General features: G+C 52.1%; 1 protein-coding gene across 3 annotated transcripts in view; it reads left to right on the top strand.

Annotated features, from left to right (window-relative positions):
• The window catches only part of COL17A1 (collagen type XVII alpha 1 chain), a 51,036-nt gene that overhangs the window by 14,945 nt on the left and 18,002 nt on the right, over positions 1–18,089 (top strand). For 2 of the 3 annotated variants that reach the window (XM_086680794.1, XM_086680795.1), the window contains 21 exons: positions 176–223; positions 1,640–1,783; positions 3,892–4,050; positions 4,649–4,720; positions 5,855–5,926; positions 6,698–6,766; positions 8,105–8,266; positions 8,640–8,720; positions 10,037–10,081; positions 11,012–11,209; positions 11,849–12,070; positions 12,399–12,428; positions 12,777–12,803; positions 14,186–14,212; positions 14,313–14,375; positions 14,925–15,029; positions 15,793–15,855; positions 16,479–16,514; positions 17,105–17,158; positions 17,386–17,421; positions 17,907–17,942. In XM_086680794.1, coding sequence (XP_086536920.1) covers positions 176–223; positions 1,640–1,783; positions 3,892–4,050; positions 4,649–4,720; positions 5,855–5,926; positions 6,698–6,766; positions 8,105–8,266; positions 8,640–8,720; positions 10,037–10,081; positions 11,012–11,209; positions 11,849–12,070; positions 12,399–12,428; positions 12,777–12,803; positions 14,186–14,212; positions 14,313–14,375; positions 14,925–15,029; positions 15,793–15,855; positions 16,479–16,514; positions 17,105–17,158; positions 17,386–17,421; positions 17,907–17,942 — 1,749 coding nt within the window. The remainder of the gene's footprint in view (positions 1–175; positions 224–1,639; positions 1,784–3,891; positions 4,051–4,648; positions 4,721–5,854; positions 5,927–6,697; positions 6,767–8,104; positions 8,267–8,639; positions 8,721–10,036; positions 10,082–11,011; positions 11,210–11,848; positions 12,071–12,398; positions 12,429–12,776; positions 12,804–14,185; positions 14,213–14,312; positions 14,376–14,924; positions 15,030–15,792; positions 15,856–16,478; positions 16,515–17,104; positions 17,159–17,385; positions 17,422–17,906; positions 17,943–18,089) is intronic. The other variant, XM_086680796.1, reaches the window with a different exon arrangement.

The raw sequence follows: 18,089 nt of genomic DNA, 5'->3' as shown, positions 1-18,089 counted from the left end.
GGCAGGTTGGGATGTGGGGAGAGGACCTCTCCTTTAAATAGCACTTGTTCTGGGCATACTTAGGCCTCCTGTTCTTAGGACACAGCCCAGAATCTTTTCTGCTGCTCAGAGCTCAGTGTCAGGCACTGTGATCCAAGCTCCTTCATTCACACTTTCTCCATCTCTTCCCTGGCAGAGAGCGAAATCCGAGTTCGACTACAGAGTGCATCCCCATCTACCCGATGTAAGTGGTCACTGTCTGTCTGAAAATAAAGGATCCAGGAATCCAGGGTCACCAGTGTGTGTGTGTGTGTGTGTGTGTGTGTGTGTCTGTGTGTGTGGTCACTCAATCATAAAACGTCTTGAAGGGCCTTCTGTGAGAGGGACCCTTGGCGAGGTGCTGGGGATGAGGAGCTGAGTAAGTCATGTTCTTGCTGCTAACAGGGAGATCGTAAACCAACCAACCATGACATCTCAGGGAGCTGAAGGAGCAGGGAGTCAAAGAAGCCTTCTCGGGTCCATGTCCCTTGAAGGGGTACCGAAGGATGGGTCATTTCGGCTCTGTGGGATACGCTGGCATGACACATTTGAGGAACATATGCCTACACGTTGGAGGAATGTTCAGTGTGGCCAAAGGAAAAGGAGAAAGAGGGGACATGATAGAATACTTAAGATTGGAGAAGAGTCAGAAGCAAGTCGAGTGTGAGAATTTGAACTTTATTTCAAATGTCAGGGATTCCCTAGCTTGTCTGTTGACTTTGTTTCACTCCTATTGTTCTTATTAGAAGTTATTTGACATTTTGAAAAGAGCCCAACCAATAGGGTGAGAGCCAAGTATAAAGAACAGGAGGAGAAAGAGGCCACTTGGCCCAGGAATCAGAGATTGGTGCAAAGAGCTCAGGGCCCTGTGCCACGGGGTCTGAGGCTGTCTCACCAGAGTCCTTCCAGGCTTGGCAGGGCTGAGCCAAAGGATGGAGCTTTCAGGGGAGGGGGTGCCTGGGCAGTCTTCTAGGACACATTGTCTGCAGACCTCTTATGTGCTACCCTCCTATGATGTCTCCTTCCTCTCCTCCTTGCCATGTTGGGAGGCACAGGGAGCTAACACCTCTAGGTGACCTAGCTACAAATAATAGTGGCCAAATGGACCCCAAACCCACACGAAAGCAGCATAATGTTTAGGAGTTATGAGCCACAAATTGCTTTTGACACTCCAGAGCATACAAGGTCAGGCACTTGACATTCAACGTGTCCTGGTGGGGGATGAGACCACTGTTGAATCATTTGTTTCAAGAGATCTGGTTCTTTCACTGCCCTATGTGTAAATCTCCCAGCCCCCTGATCTAGGACGACCAGGTCTTCCAGCCACAGAATTATCCCTGTGCTGTCTGATGAGGTCTAATTAGGAAATACATACTGAGGACCTCCCTGTGGAGGCCCTGTATTTATGAGGCCATTAATATTACAAAGTGCCAGGTTGATAGATGCTATAAATTGACAAAATACAAAAATTACAAGGCTGACCAAAAATGTCCCAGCGTGTGAAGCAAATGTCATTCCCCCCACCCCCGCCTCATTCAGAATGCCATATATGTTTTTCCACTGCAGCTGGACTCAGGAAAGAATCCTGGGCCTATTGGAAAATTGGGGGTTTATTTTACAGGGACAGAATTGGATGATGTTAAGCGTTTGCTCAAGGGGAGTCGATCTGCAAGCGTGAGCCCCACCCGAAATTGCTCCAATACACTCCCCATCCCCAAGAAAGGCACGGTGGAGACCAAAATGGTGACAGCAAGCTCCCAGTCAGGTAAGCCCTGGGGCTCCAGCTTCCATGGAGGGAAGGGAACGAGGTGGCAGAGTTGTCCTGGCCCCGGAATTCAGCCGTGCCCCGACAGGCCTCCAAGGTCGTGGCGGGGACTTCACAGAGTACTTACCAAGAGTCTGCTCTTCATGCTGTGTGAGCATGTGGGCTGCGCCCTGTCTGGTCCACCATCCCACGAGCGTGTAGTCGGGCTCTCAATCCTAGAGACTCTCTCCCAGGACATTCTTGACATCTTTTGGGAATGTGTTGGCCAGGTTCCCCGAGTGAAGAATAGTGGGGACAACTGTATTTTCATTCATTTATTCAGTGAATATTTATTATGTGCTTCCTCTGTGCCAAGTAGCAGGCACTGAGGAGAAGCAAGGAACAGGAGAGACACGGCCACTCGTGGAGGTGAGGGCCTCTGGGGGAAGTCAAACAGATAACCAGGGGGTCATAGTCAAGTAGGATGGACATTGTTGAGCACTCCTGGATCACATGCCTACCAAGTGCAAGGTGGGTTCTGTGGGAGGCAGAAAGATGAATAAGCAGATCCTTGGACGGAGAGGAGGAGAGAAGCCAGTTCTGCTATGTTGTGAAGCTTTCTGTCCCTTACTCCTGAAAAAAAGAAACAATAACAAAACACAACAACAATCCTTGAGATTGTGATATTTCTCTTATTTTTAAATATAAAACCAAACCTCAGGGCAGGTTTTATGACTTGCATGGCTAGTTCCCCCTTGTATAGTGAAGAGGCAGAATTGGCTTCAGATTTGAAGAAGCACCAAAGTCCCCTCTCTTGGGGGCAGAGTGCCCCTTGGGTCTGGTTGGCACATAGGAAGGTTTAAGGAGAGTTTAACCAGAGAAGACTGCCCTCCGTGTGGGATGGTCTCGGACCAGCGGCTTTGCTATCTGCACCTGCCTCATGCCTGGAATTCTGTGTGGGATTTGTGGCCCCCTGGCACCAGTGGCGGAATCAGCAACCGATGGATGTCCCAGTGGAGGGGACAGCACACCAGGAGGAGGGGAGGGGATCTTGGAAAAATGGGCAGACCCCAGAGCAAAACTGACCTACTTCAGATTTCACCAGGAGTCAGCAAGACTTTTTTTTTCTCTTCAAATTTTTATTTAAATTTGAGTTAACATACAGTGCATTATTGGTTTCAGGAGTAGATTTCAGCGATCCATAGCTTACATACAATACCCAGTGCTCATCACAAGTGCCCTCCTTAATTGCCATGCCTATCTAGCCCATACGCCACCCACTTCCCTCCATCGACTCTTGGTTTGATCTCTATTGCTCTGAATCTCTTATGGTTTGTTTCCCTTTCCCCCCAACCCCATATGTTCATCAATTTTGTTCCTTAAATTCCACATATGAGTGAAATCATACGGTATTTGTCTTCCTCTGACTTAATTTCACTTAGCAAAAATGTTGTTGCAAATGGCAAGATTTCATTCTTTTTTTATGGCTGAGTAATATTCTGTTGTATCTATACACCACTTCTTTATCCAATCATCAATTGATGGACACTTGGGCTGCTTCCATAATTTGGCTGTTGTAGATAATGGTCCTATAAACATCGAGGTGCAGGTATCCCTTTGAATTAGTATTTTTGTATTCCTTGGGTAAATACCTAGTAGTGCAATTGCTGGGTTGGAGGGCAGTTCTATTTTCAACTTTGTGAGGAATCTGCAAACTGTTTTCCAGGGTGGCTGCACCAGTTGGCCTTCCCACCAACAGTGCAAGAGGGTTCCCTTTGTCCACATCCTTGCCGACATCTGTTGTTTCCTGTGTTGTTCATTTTAGCCATTCTGACAGGTGTGCGGTGGTATCTCGTTATAGTTTTGATTCGTATTTCCCTGATGATGAGTGATGTTGAGCATCTTTTCATGTGTCTGTTAGCCACAACAAGAATTTTTAATACAAGAGATCAAGTTTTCACCAGCTCCGAAGTTTCAGATGAAAGTGGACTGACCAACTTCCCTGGACTGAGGGAGGTCCCGGGACATGGGACCTTCAGGGCTAAACCCGAGAATGTGCCGGCACACCGATCTGACTGGGTGCTGCTTTTGTCTCTCACTGGGGTGTGGGTGTGCCTGTCTGTTTCCAGTGTCCGGCACCTATGATACAACCATCTTGGACGCCAACCTTCCCTCCCATATGTGGTCTTCCACCTTGCCGGCGGGGTCCTCCATGGGGACCTATCACAACAATGTGACCACCCAGAGCTCATCCCTCCTCAACACCAATGCCTATTCTGCAGGATCGGGTACGTGGTACAGTGCACTTCCCCTCCCACGCCTGAACCCTTTGCAATTTTACCTGGAGCTGAACGACCCCTCTGCTGTTTACCTTCCCTGGAGGCTTTCTCTAGGGGTCTTCTGTGACCTAGCATCCCAAGATTTTCCCATTGAAACCGCAGCTCAATTCAGTCTCTAAGGTGTTTCTTTTGGTGGGTCCCCTATAAAAAGGACTATATAGCACAGTGTATCAGGAAAAAAAATGTAATGGGAAAGAACATGAAAATGTGTATAGGGAACCTAGTTTCGTTCCACATGGATTAACTGTGACCTTGAGAAAGTTGGTTAACTTCTCTGGGCTTCAAATGCCTTTTCTGCAAAAGGGTGACCCAGGGTCCACGTGAGGCCTGACCACCTTATGACCATTCCTTGGCTATGACTCAAGACACACCATGGACAATTTGGTCCTCGGCTGCGAGGCAAGAGCCCAAGATTTCCCTAAAACCAGAAATGTAACAAAATAGAAAAATTTAATCCTGGCACTTCTTCTGGTGCCTCTGTGGTTTCCCCTGCTCTGGGCTGGAGGTCCCGCTCACCAGCCTTCCTCCTCCTCCTCCTCCCCTGCAGTCTTTGGAGTCCCAAACAACATGGCATCCTGCTCTCCCACACTGCACCCCGGGGTCAGCACCTGCTCCTCAGGTCAGTGCTTGCCAGCTTGCGTCGCCCTTTTTAGCATGTTTGCTTTACAAGTTAGTGATGCTCCCTACTGCTGAGGAAAACAGAGGGGTTTCCACAGAAGATGTTCTTTCTGCCCATGAGCGTGAAGACTTTCCTCATTACACACGGGATGCAGAAACAGGGCCCAAGGGGTGCCTGCCCTCAGTCCTAGGTGGAGATCAGCCCCCAAGGACAAGGCCTGAGGGAGGGTGCTTGGGGTGTCCAGAACCTACTTGTTCTGTTCTGGTCTCTTTCTTTTCTGTGAGCCGTGGAGAAATGGAAGTAAAGGGGCAGAGTCGGCACTGTGGACATTTTCAGGTGCAAAGTACTCTTATGTTAGAAGGATATTACTTTATTTTTTTAATGTTTATTTTATCTTGAGAGAGAGGGAGAGAGAGCAAGGGAGGGGCAGAGAGAGAAAAGAGAAAGTATCCCTAGCAGGCCCCCCACTGTCAGCACAGAGCCCAACATGGGGCTCCATCCCACGACTCTCAGATCATGACCTGAGCTGAAATCAAGAGTTGGATGCCCAACAGACTGAGCCACCCAGGTGCTCCTGAAGGATCTTACTTTAGATCTTTTTATAAACACTGTCGTTCACTGGGGGCTCAGTGTCACTGCCTGGCTTCCAGTGCAAACATATGACCATTTTCTTAATGTTTTATTTTTTTTTGACAGCATGAACAGGGGAGGGGCAGAGAGAGAGAGAGGCAGAGAGAGAATCCCAAGTAGGCTCTGCCCTCTCAGCGCAGAGCCCAATGCTGAGCTAAAATCCGGAGTTGGATGCTTAACCAACCAGGCCACCCGGGCTCCCCACCCCTGGGATATTTTTAAGTACAGTGGCATCTGTCAGACCCTGTGCAGATTACTGTTATTCAGCTATGTGGCCCTAACTACCCAATATATGAAACTGCTGGTAGCTGTTGGCCAGTAGTGAGGGGTGGGGCCTGAGGAGCTCACTGTGTCACTGAGAATGTGAGAACTGAGAAATCTGGGGAATCTCTGGCCTGTGCCAAGATCTTTATCATGGAAGTGCTTTGGGGTGCTCCAGGGGCTGCCTCAAGCTAAGGGGCCCCCTCTCCACCTGCGCTCACCCGCCCTCCATTCCTTTCCCAGTGTTTGGCATGCAGAACAACCTGGCCCCCAGCTCGTCCACCCTGTCCCATGGCGCGGCCACCACCTCCACAGGTCAGTAGCCAAGGTTTGGAGCTTAGGGTCTGGGAAGTAACGCCTTGTTGCAGCTGTAACTCACAATATCCCTTTCCAGTAACTGAATTAGAGGGACCAGATTTCCCTAAAAACCAATCAACCTTTCCCAACAAAGAAACAGCCCCCCCCCCCCCTCCCAACCTAAAGATGTCAACTTCGATCATTTGCTGGCTCGGATGTGAGGGAAACCACAGGGGAGCCCTTGCTGTGGAGTGTCATCTGTATACCCCTGTGTCTCACTGCCGTTCCTGTTGGTCCCCTGTCACTGTACCTCGATCATCTAGCTGATTTTATGGTGTACCCCTGTGCAAACCCGGGGAGGTGGAACAGGAGAGGGGTGAACCTTAGCCTTTGCCCTCAGCTTGTTTATGGTTTACTTGGAGTAGAAAGTCTAATGCACGTGAAACAACCAGGTGTCCTATATGACAACATGAATCCTGTTGTGCAGAGCAGGTGTTAGGAGTTCTGAAGGGAAGGAGTCTTAGGAGAACTTCAGGGAGGAGGTGGAATTTTGGAACAATCCTAAAAGAATGAGGATTAGACCAAAGAAAGTGTCATCTAAACTCATTGCCGCCCCTGTGGCTGGAGACAGTTGCCTTTGTTGTTATAATTCATTTTATTTAGTTGCCACTAAGCTCTTCCTGTCACCTGGGGAGCCTGCCCCCTGCTGGGACTGCTCAGGCTATTTTAGGCTTTGTGGAGCCACTCTCCCACACTGGCCCTGCTGACTCAGTGGTTCCTTTCTTGTAGCATATGGTGTGAAGAAAAACCTGCCCCAGGGCCCTGCCGCTGTGAGCGCAGGCATGTCCACCTCTGCAGGTGAGTGCTACTGCCAGCTGCCGATGGCAACCACGTGTGGGGGACAAGTGCTCTGCAGTGACACGTGGCATATGGGAGGGGGAGGTATAACCTATTGGTGGTCTGAGGTCTGCAAATACGACTCACCCCAAAGGCCTCCTGGTTCCCATGACAGAGCAGAGATAAGTGTGCCCCAGCCTTACCTTGGCCTTCAAGGGCCAAGGGGTGGGGCAGGGAGCTTAGGGTCAGGTATTCATACCCCAGTCCCCACTGTTGTCTGGAAGCCCCTGGCCTGCTCCTGTTACGTGTCACCCATTGCAAGAACCCGGGAGCCCCTCAGAAGCTACCACCCCAACCACACACTCTTCCTTCCTTCCTTCCTTTCTTTCTTCCTTTGTCTTTCTTCCTTTGTCTTTCTTTCTTTCTTTCTTTCTTTCTTTCTTTCTTTCTTTCTTTCTTTCTTTCTTCTTTCTTTTCCTTTTCCTTTTCCTTTTCCTTTTCCTTTTCCTTTCTTTCTTGGCTCCATGCCCAGTGTGGGGCTCGAACTCATAACCCTGAGGTCAGTAGTCACATGCTCTGTCAACTAAGCCAGCCAGGTGCCCCACACCATACACACTTTCAATAGGATCTTTATCAACTTGGGCTCTCCTCACCCAGTGGGTTATTTCTTCCATTGCTGTGATCCTGTTGTTCCCTTCCATTCAACAATTCATTGATTCAGAAAAGATTTACTGAGGACCTGCTCTGTATGAGACAGATGCTGTTCTAAGTGCTTGGAGTATGAACGTGAACAGGATAGACTAGACTCCTGCCTTCACCAGGCTGACCATTGCAGCCGGAGAGGAGGCAGATGGACAAATAGACAAATGACAGGAAACGATGACAGAAAATCATACCTACTTAGAAGAAATAGATGAGGCAGCAGAGATGGGGCAGGGGTTCATGTTAGACCAGCTGGTCAGGAAAAGTGCCTCCAGGATGGTAACACTTGAGACTGAGGGATAGCAATGAACCCACCACATCAGTTAAAAAAGGGCATGACTGACAAGGGGACTTTGACCCTTTGGCTAAAGATCCTGTAGTGTCCAGGTGAGGGGACAGTACCGTAGGCCAGCCACCTGGTGCTTCCCACATTGACCCACTCCTGGTGGCCAGGCTCAGCCAGGCAGGGGAGGGTGGCTTTGTTCCCCAGGATGCTTCTTAGTAAACACTGTCAGCGAGAGCAGGAGACCCTCAGATGCAGCTGCTGATCTCTCTCTTTCCCTCCCCCCCCCGCCCCCGCCTTTCTTCCTTTTTCTTGTTCTGGTCATTTCTTCCCTCTCCCTTGTCCTTCTCCTTGCCTGCTCCTTTCCTCCCCAGCCTCCACCACAAACGTCCAGAATGATGAACTCTTGCACAAGGACTGTAAATTCCTGATCCTGGAGAAAGACAACACACCAGCCAAGAAGGAGATGGAGCTGCTGATCATGACCAAGGACAGTGGGAAGGTTTTTACCGCCTCCCCGGCCACCATCGCCGCAAGTATGAGGGAGCCCACGCCATGCAGGTTTCAGGAGAGACAGATGGTATAGGAGACAGAATGTCCTAGCAAGGTGGATTGAGACATTTTAATAAGAAAACCGGAGTTGCCCCATTCAAATGAAATTTACCTGCCTGAATAGGGTGCTCCAGGGTCTTCCTTGAATGTAGATAAACATTCAGGAACATTCTGGCAAAACACACCCAGAGAGGTCTTTGGGCAATGGGAAGTCTCCTAACCACAAGCACAGATCCGGGAGATTGACTCAGGGAAGCTGAGCTGTCTTCCTACTGGGGTATCCAAGCAGGAGAGGCCCTGGGGCAGAGTGGGGAGTGAGGATGGAGTATCCTGGGTGATCATAAGTTGTATGCACAGCTTCTTTTTCAGACGACACCCTGAAAAAAGAAAAGCAAGCTGCCTACACTGCTGACACCTGTCTGATATCAGATGCTAATGGTAAGAGGAAATCTGGTCACTGTTCCCTTGACTTTAGTCTATCTGCATGTTATTTATTCATCTTCTGAGACCTGGCTACTCAAAGTTGGGTCTCTAGACCTGCAGTTTCAGCCCCACCTGGGAGCATGTTAGAAATGAAGGCTGCCTGGCCCAGACCTGCTGAGTCAGAGGCTGTGTTTTAACCAGCTCTGCAGCTGTCTCCTATGCATGTTAGTGCAGCAGAAGCCTTCCCATGGTGTGTCTGCTGTCTACAGTGGGTTTTTTTCCCTCTGTTCCATAATTTCCAGAGCTACTAGAAAACGCTTTGCAAAGCACTTGCTACACTTATTTCTTTCCTTCCCAAATATTTGGATTCTCTCCCAGATAATTGCATTTCTTCACATGCTCAAGGTCCTATGTACTCTTTCCAGATCACTGATTTCTCTTCCTTTACCGACCTCCCTGAAAAGTTGAGTCTTAGAACATCTTTTCAAAATGCAAATGAAATCCCTTACAATCCTCACCAGACCCGACTCTGAGGAAGTGCTTACTTTGAAGACTTACGTTTTAGGGGTGGAGGTGGGGCTATGGAACCAAAAGACCCTTTACAGAATCTGATGAAAGGTGTAAACAGTTTTCTCAGAAAATTCCTTCTGTGCCCACAAACACTCAGTGGTCAAATAGCATCAGGAACTGGTGAACTAGCCCTCTGCCCCTCCACCCCTGGTGAAGAACATAAAGTCCTTTAACCAAGAAATCGAGAGTCATTTCTCATAAACATATTTATCGTTGAGTGCAAATGTCACCCCTAACATGGAACTCCAAAAATGTCTTGGGCTTGAAAGGTTTAGGTCACAAGAGAGTTAAGATCCTGCTTTTCACCCACCATTAATTGCTGGCCCAGCCATGTCTTCATTGATATAATGGTCGCAAATATCACATCAGCGAGGACTGAGTCCATGAGCGTTCCCATACGGTGCTATTCCTCAAGGTGCTTGGATGGCACATGTACCTCAAGTTTTGCCCAAAGTCAACTCACAGGCTGTCCTGTGGTTCTGCAGCTTAAAAGCTCAGGTCAGGGGTGCCTGGGTGGCTCAGTTGGTTAAATGTCCGACTTCAGCTCAGGTCATGATCTCACGGTTCGTGAGTTCAAGACCCGCATCAGGCTCTGTGCTGATAGCTCAGAGCCTGGAGCCTGCTTCAGATTCTGTGTCTCCTCCTCTCTCTACCCCTCCCCTGCTCGTGCTCTCTCTCTCTGTCTCTCAAAAAATGAGTAAATGTTAACAAAAATTTAAAATCTCAGATCAAAGCCTGTGTTCTTGGTGTTTGCCTTCCAGGGGACGTGAAGACTGTGTCCACAAAGGGCAAGGTCACCTCCGCAGGTAGGTAGCCACAGCAGATCCTGCAGTGACAGGAGCTGAGAGGGCTGGTTGTGATGAACAGAACAGATGACCACCCCTCACCTGGAACCAGGGCCCACATGAGCCCTGCACCTCTAAAGCGTTTCCCTGAAGGCCTGAGGAGGCAGGGTGGAGGGCAGTGGAGGGGGCTGGCAGGGGGCTGGGGCAGGGCTGCAGAAGGGTCCAGGGTCCAGGGTCTCCCAATACAGAGGAGCCACTGCTGCGTCTTCCAGAGCCCCCTGCCTGGGCTTCAGGGTGCCTCTAAGACCACACACATCTCTAGCCCTTTAGACTTTTCTCACTTGCTTACACAGTCTTGTGAGGGAAACAGACCAAGGGTTATCAGTCTGTTTTAGACACTAAAAATCCTTTTCACTAAAAAAAAGAAGCAGCAGCAGCAGCTTCCCAGCCATCCCTTAAGTGCTAAGTGTAATTTCGGGCACTGCAGGGATTACACAGGAGCTGAGGGGCCCAACAGAATGCAGGTGTGGAGGGAGACAGGAACGCTTTGAGTTTGGCCATAACCAAATTCAGGAAGTTGTAGCAAAATCCACGCTCGTCATCAAGATTTTTAAACTGAGTGCTTTGGGCTGCATCCTCTGCTAATGCCCGTACCTGCCTTACCTCCTTTCATCAGCAAGCATTCTATGAAGTGGGGAATCTTTTAACCCCACTTTATGAGAAAGGCAACAGGTGAAGGGACCTCCACTGGGTCATACACCTCTAGCCCAGGCTTGTCCCATGTGTGCTCTTCCCCAGCTGTGGCCCTGTGTGTGTTCCAGGAGCCAGCCTTGCCCACCTTGGAGCTGCCATTCACTCAGGCCCCCAGGAAGTCACCGAAAACCCCAGAATTTAGAGGGAAGAGGGCAGGAGCCTACTGCATTCCCCTTACCCCTCCTTTGTCTTCCACAGATGTTCACAGCTACAATCACCGCGGGGGCAGCGGTAGAGGCGGAGGTGGCGGCAAAGGTGGCGGCGGAGGGGGCCCGTGGGGGGCGGCGCCGGCCTGGTGCCCCTGTGGCTCCTGCTGCAGCTGGTGGAAGTGGCTGCTGGGCCTGCTGCTCACCTGGCTGCTGCTCCTGGGGCTGCTGTTCGGCCTCATTGCTCTGGGTACGTGAGGACAGTGGCAGGACACCAGGCCTCACTGCCCATCTGGAGGGGCAGTGAGTGTCCTGCGTGTCAGAGATCCAGGGGCCGGAGGCAATCGGGGAGGACCCCTCATTACTGCAGGTGGGGAGCCAAGCTCCAGAGGTACTTGGTCCGGGTCCCACAGCCACTCACTGGCAGGACTGGAGGCACTCGGTCCAGGTCCCATGGCCACTTGGTGGCAGAACTGGGGTTCTGGTGTGGCTCCCAGCCCAGGGCCCTCCGTCCCTGTCACAGCCTGCTATGCATTTGGCTGCCTGTAATCATCAGGCCGTGCGTGCTCAGGGCCTTTTTGATTTTCACCTTTTCCAAGCACCCCTATGGGTCTCTGTCGGCTCTCGCAGCAGCCCCCAGGGAGGATGGGGGACTGCTCTGTGGCCTCCTCCTGTGAGAAGAGTCCCAGGCCCGGTTTCTTCAGGGCGTGGTTACCATTTTGAGCAGCTGCCCCCACTGTTGGTCATGACACGTGGTCTCTGTACAGATTCCGGCCAAAGGTCCCCAGAGCCCCACATCAGGCCCACCTCGGGGTGTGCTGCAGGCTGGGAGGGTGCTGCCGGCTGGGAGGCCCCGCCTGGCTGACCGGCCTCTGTCCGCCTGTCTCAGCGGAGGAGGTGAGGGCACTGAAGGCACGGGTGGCCGAACTGGAGCAGAGCCGGAGCGGGGTGCTGCTCTACGATGAGAAGGTGGAGCGGAGCAACAAGGACCGGCTGCAGGGCGCCGCGCCCAGCGTCGGGGCCGACCTGGGGAAACTGGGGCTTGACGGCCACGGGCAGGAGGCGCTCTGGCTGTTCGTGAAGGGCAAGCTGATGGCAGAACAAGAGAGCGGTGAGTACAGTGCAGGGCAGGGCCAAGGCCTTCCGGGCTCCTGTGCTCCCTCTGTCCTGTGTGGGATCCTGGGAGGGAGGACCAGCATTATGATCCCATCTGACTGCTGGGAAAACTGAGGTCTGTGAAGGAGAATTGCCCAAGATCACACAACTACCACCCCTTGGAATCTGGTTCCTAGTCCCAGCTTCTGTGTCTTCCCCCAGACCGCGGTGCCCCCCCCACCCCGTCGTGTGTATGCACACGTGTGTGTGTGTGTGTGTGTGTGTGTGTGTGTGACACACACATACAAGCTGTGCAGCTAACTCCATGTTACCTTCTCTCGTAGGAAATCTCCGAGGAAGCCCCGGCCCTAAAGGTACTGGGGTGGACTGAGCCCTCACACTCTCATTTCCTGCCTGTGGAACAGGTTTTCTGGGTGGAAATTTTCCAAATTGAAGGATGAGCAGTAGAAAGATCTTAAGGTGTCTGTCGGGAGGGTTGAGAATTGGCTTTACAGTCAGGATATCTTAGAACAAGAGGGGAAGTTGGGCATCACTGAAGAGAGGCCCAGCCACGTGCCCCAGTGACGTGGTGGGAGACTGAAGGGCACCAAGCTGCGTGCCCGCCCACACCGCAGTGACGTTTGTGGGTCCGAAAACACCAGGAGAGAGTGGCTCTTGGGTTCTCACCCCACCTCATAGTTTTCGTGTGTTTCTGATTTTAGGTGACATGGGAAGTCAAGGACCTAAAGGTAAATCAAATGTGGAGATTTTAACCTAAAGTATCAGTAAGGGCTGGTTTAAAATGAGCAGCCTGCGTCTGATTCCCCCACACCCAGTCTTCCGGGCCAGCTCCCCTCCATGTAGGACTTGCAGACCCTTGGGCTTTTGAGGTCAGAGGGCTTAGTGACAGAGCAGGGCTCTATGTCTCTGGGGCAGCACTGTCCCTTGTCTCTTCTCAGGGTTCTAGGGACTTCCCGGACAAGGACAAGGGATCTGCATCAAGGATTTGCATCTCCCTCAGCAACAAAGGGCAGCCTGAGGACCTGCTACTATACACAATCCTTGGGGGGATTTCTAGAAATACAGATTCCTGGGTCCTGCCAGGAATCAGATCCTCTGGGACTGGATCCTCCTCCCCCTAGGTTAATTCTGATGAACCAGGTCAGGAACCACCATTGCAGCTGAGGAGCCTGCTCCCAGGGGTCTTAGGAGGGGGGCCCCTGGGGGGTGGGGGTAGTGCCCCCAGTTGGGGTAGTGCCACCTACCTGCAGGGGTAGACAGTCTGGCAGGGAGACAGGACATATATACAGGAAAAGGTGCCCCACAGTGTTGGTTGAGGGACAATCATGTGCTAACTTGTGTGACACTCATTGATAAGCTGTAGGAAATTGATCTCTTTCCTTAGAAAAGTGGTTTGACAGTGGGACAGGCCCACGGGTGGAAGAGGTTTCTAATCCCAATGACCACAGCAGCACCCCTTGTTCTAGCTGAGGGGGGTTCTCAAACTTCAGTGGGTAGGAGGGTTGCCAGAAGACTCTGGGCCCCACTCCCAGAGCCTCTGATTTGGCAGATGTGGGGCCTGGAGTCTAGGGTCTTGATCGCCCCAGGTGGTTCTGAGGCTGGTGGTGCAGAGTCCATGCTGAGAGACACGGTTCAAGAGACAGAGTCGTCCCTCTATCCCCACCTTTACCTCCCTTCCCGAGAGATCTCAGTGCAGGAATTGGGGGTTCGTCTGCTTGATGGCCATCCACTTCTCTTGGGATTCCCTGCCACCCCCACCCCAGCCTGGGTGACTACATCAGCCCCCTTCCCCAAGGCTCCAGCTTGCAGGCCACACACCCCTCCTGACCACGATGGTGAGGAGGACCGTTGGTCCTGGAGTCCCTGACTCTGTGCTTGCCATAAAATACAAGGCGTTAAATTTGAATTGCAGATAGATAATTTTTCACTGTGTGTCCCAAATATCACATTAAACATACTTACCTTAGAAATTTACTCAGTATTTATCTGCAATGCAAACTGAACTAAGCATCCCATATAATTACTAAATGTGGCAATCCTGTGTTCTCCCAGTGGTTCCTTTAGGCAATAGGCGCAAGTCCTCTGACTTCTTTTATCTCTGTCCCCACAGGAGATCGGGGGCTCCCGGGGACTCCAGGTATGTAACCTCTGATGGCATGCTGGTATTGCCGGCTGCTTGTCCCTGGCTCCCGGGTTCTGGGGGAAAACAGGGCTCAGGTGTTGTTGTGTGTCCACAGGCATCCCTGGGCTCTTGGGCCACCCAGGTCCAGAAGGACCAAAGGGACAAAAAGGCAGTGTGGGTAAGAGCCGCTTTTTCCATTCTCTTATTCCCTTACTCATTCATTCATTAAACATTTCATTAAGTGCCTGCTCTGTGCCAGACCCTGTTTTAGGAGCCGGGAGACATTGGTGAACAAAACACAAATCGCTGCTTATCTTTGGGTTGGGGAGAAAGACATGATAAATTAGTGAAATACAGAGCAGGGTAGGAGGTAGATCATGAAACGGGAAAGACAGAGCCACACACGGCACTGCACACTGAGGGAGTAAATCTGAATAAGGCCTCACTGAGAAGGTGCCATTTGAACAGACTTGAAGATGGTGAGGGAGCCAGGCATGGGGAGATCTGGGGGGAATGCTCTAGGCAGAGGGAGCAGCCGTGGGCCCTGGGGCAAGGGTGTGCTGTGGCCCAGGAGCAGTGAGAAAGAGGCAATGGGGGCCGGGCTAGAGCCCACCAAAGCCCGAGTGTCCAGACGGAGGAGCAGAGGGCCTCTTGATCATGTGAGATGCTGCCAATGGAGCCCTTAGCCATGGGCACTGGCTCCTAACTCTGAGGTTCCTTTCTTCAGGAGAGCCTGGCATGGAGGGTCCCATGGGCCAGAGAGGACGAGAAGGCCCCATGGGACCTCGTGGTGAAGCAGGGCCTCCTGGGTTTGGAGAGAAAGGGGACAGAGGTAAGAGGCTCTTCCTTTACCAGGAGGGTTAGCTATATCCATGCTTCCTTCTCACATCTTTCTCCCTCCTTCTTTCAATGGCTTTACTGAGCAGCTACCTCGAGCCAGGCTCTGTGCCAGGCCCTGTGAAGACCACACTCTAATGGGGGTGTGGGCTGGGCTGTGGGTTTGGGTCTGAATCTAAGAACCCTGCAGCGTTCGGAATCCACAAAGAAGGTTGTCAAAAGGAGAAAGGGCCGTCCCACGTAGGCAGTGCAGAGTCAGGTCTGAGGTAAGAGGCTCAGGGCAGAGCCTGACCAAAGGTGGAGAAGGGTGGTGGGCCCGCAAACCTTCATGGCTGGAAATAGGCAGGGAAGGAGAGATAGAAAGACTTAGACACAGGCCCAGCCCTGGAGGAGGCTGGGAAGATTTTACAACTAGATTCTTAACCAGGAGTCAGCTTTCATCAGATGAAACCAGGCACAGATTCTAGAAATTCTCACAATGCCAAAAGAGCACGAGCAAGAGCTTTATTTTTAGCTCCTCTTTGTCTTAAAAATATTGTTCAACCAGGCAACAAATATTTATTGAGTGGCTCCTGTGGGCCAGACCTCATGGGCTATAAAGGCTCTGGGGGTAGAAACTGAAGGTGTTTTGCAGCTTTGTGGCCTCAAGGAGGTATCTGATGGATCAGAGACCACCAGCAGTTGGGAAGTATTCCCCACAAATGACACTGCCAGGCTGGGTGGGCGAGCAAACTGAGCATCCTCTGCTTTCTCCCCAGGGGCTGCTGGTGAACCCGGTGTTCAGGGCCCACCTGGTGTCCCAGGTTCTGTGGGTCCCAAAGGTAAGTCAAGTGCCAGGATGGTATGGATCACAGAGGTCCAGGCAGTGGATCCTGACGGCCCTAACCTGCTGCAGGGACAATGGGCCCAGAGAGCCCCCCCACAAAGGAGTGCCTGGGGGGTCAGGGCTGGAACTGACCCCAGGGCTGGAATTTTTGGGACCATGTTTCTGTCTCTCTTCAGTGGCCTTGTTATGTGGCCCCTAAGTGGGTGGATGGGTCAGGAAGTCCCAAGTCAGATTAAGTTCCTCACCCAACAGCTGCCCAATTGCACTCCTTCAAAAGCATTGTCTGGACAGCTCAGGGAGAATGGGGCCTTCTCAGTTTGATGCCCATCTCCCCTCCCTGCTGCTGCCCTGGGCCCACATGTTCTACTCTGACCGGGAAGGAGCAGGGGTCTCTCGATCCCACCAGCTGTAGTGTCCTCCCTCAGGAGAACTTTGCACTGGGGTCCCTCTCAGACCCACTGACTTGGGGTCTGGGCACCAACCCACACTGTGTGGGCAATGCTCACACACACACAGCCTTCACTTGGAAGTGAGCCCCCACCTGCCCCTCACTGTGGGGTCACGTGTCCCTGGCCTGTGGCTCGCCCCTGATGATTGTGGTCTCGTCTTTCTTCTCAGGTTCCAGTGGTTCTCCTGGCCCACGGGGTCCCCCAGGTCAGTGTGCTGCTTATAAAAATAGATGCTGTTTCTGGGGAAAAGAAAGGGATGCTAAAAAGAAACACATTTTTAAAGCAAAAGAAGCAATTATATGGAGCCTTCCAGAGGTCCAAAACTCCCGTCCATACACGTGTCCCCTGAAGCTGAGGTCAGGTTCCCAGTGGTTTCAGGGAGCTCCGTGCTGACCTGGCTCAGGGCTCATGGCCCTCCGGCAGCCTCAGCAGCAGGCACTTACTGTCCTGCTTGCACCTGAGCAAAGTCCCTGTGGCCACCTCCTCCCTGTGGGCCAGAGCCCTTCTGCTGTCTTGGGAATCTTGAGCTGTAGCCCACACTGTAATGCGGACCAGTGTTTCTGCCACGGCCCCATGAGGTGTCCTTACATCAGGGCCTGTGACACTAGGGCAAGGAACTGGGCCGGGATGATGTAGCAGGGTTGTGGGGAGGAGTCTGTGGAGAGCAGCCCTTGACTTTATCCCAGGCTGTGCGTGCACCTGTGTGTGTGTGTGCGTGTGCATGTCTCTGCCTGTGTCCATGTCCATCGGTCCATCAGGCCACTCACCTTGCTGCATGGTTGCCTTTGCTTGCAGGCTCTGTGGGTCCCCAAGGGCTCCGAGGTGAAGTTGGACTCCCTGGTGTCAAAGGTGAGCTTGGGGAAGGGGATGCCACCCTGTAGATGCCACTCACTCAAGAAGGAGGTCTGGGCGGTGGGACAGGAAGGGGCCAGTGGATGTGATCAGCAGCTGTATGGGCTGGTACGTAAGCAGAGGGCAGGTCAGGATGGCAGAGAGCCTGTCTGCACACAGACACCGCCCTTTTTTGGTCATCCCCTCTGGGGCTCCTTACACAGAGTTGTCCCTTCCCTTTTCAGGTGACAAAGGTCCCATGGGATCACCGGGACCCAAAGGTATGTTGCCACTGCTCAGACATCCCCATAGTCCACCTGACTCCTGGGAGCCCCGATGGGAACCTGTCTCAGGGTCCAGGATTGGACCTGAGAGCTCATTCTAGCCCAGCCTCTCAGATAGGGAAACTAAGGCAGGAAGAGGGGAAACCGAGCACCTATGTCACAAGCACTGTGGTCGGGTGGCCCGCAGGGTGGTCAGGATGCAGTGTTGAGGCACGTCCTCTTTCGTCTGGCTCTCCTTGCACTCATGGCACTCACTGTGCAACAGCAGGGGCTGGGGTAGTTTGTGGGGGGCGTCCTGACCCCGGGGGAGAGCGAGCTCCTTGGCCTCAGCAGTGCCTGGGTCTTACTGACATTCTGCTGGCAGCAACTCAAGGGCACAGTGAGAACTGTTTGTAGCCAGGGTCCCTCTCACTGAGTGAGGCTGTTTTCCTTGCTCCGACTGCTGCTTCCTGCCACCCCACCCTGCCCCATGTCTGTTTCAGGTGACCAGGGGGAGAAAGGACCCCGAGGCCTCACAGGTCAGTCTTGCACAGGAATCTGATTTCATCCACTAAAGACTTCTTGTAAACCCAGCGGGCACTGGAGGTGGAAAGAAATACACAAATATGAGGCAGAAGCTCTGTCTAAAAACCTTCGGGAAACTTGTAATCTAGGGAAAAAGCACA

Source organism: Puma concolor, chromosome D2 (genome assembly GCF_028749965.1).
Source record: "Puma concolor isolate L17-30 chromosome D2, mPumCon1.1.hap2, whole genome shotgun sequence".
NCBI lineage: Eukaryota > Metazoa > Chordata > Mammalia > Carnivora > Felidae > Puma > Puma concolor.
The sequence above is the reverse complement of the archived record's forward strand: the minus strand, read 5'-3'. Positions and strand labels throughout refer to the sequence as shown.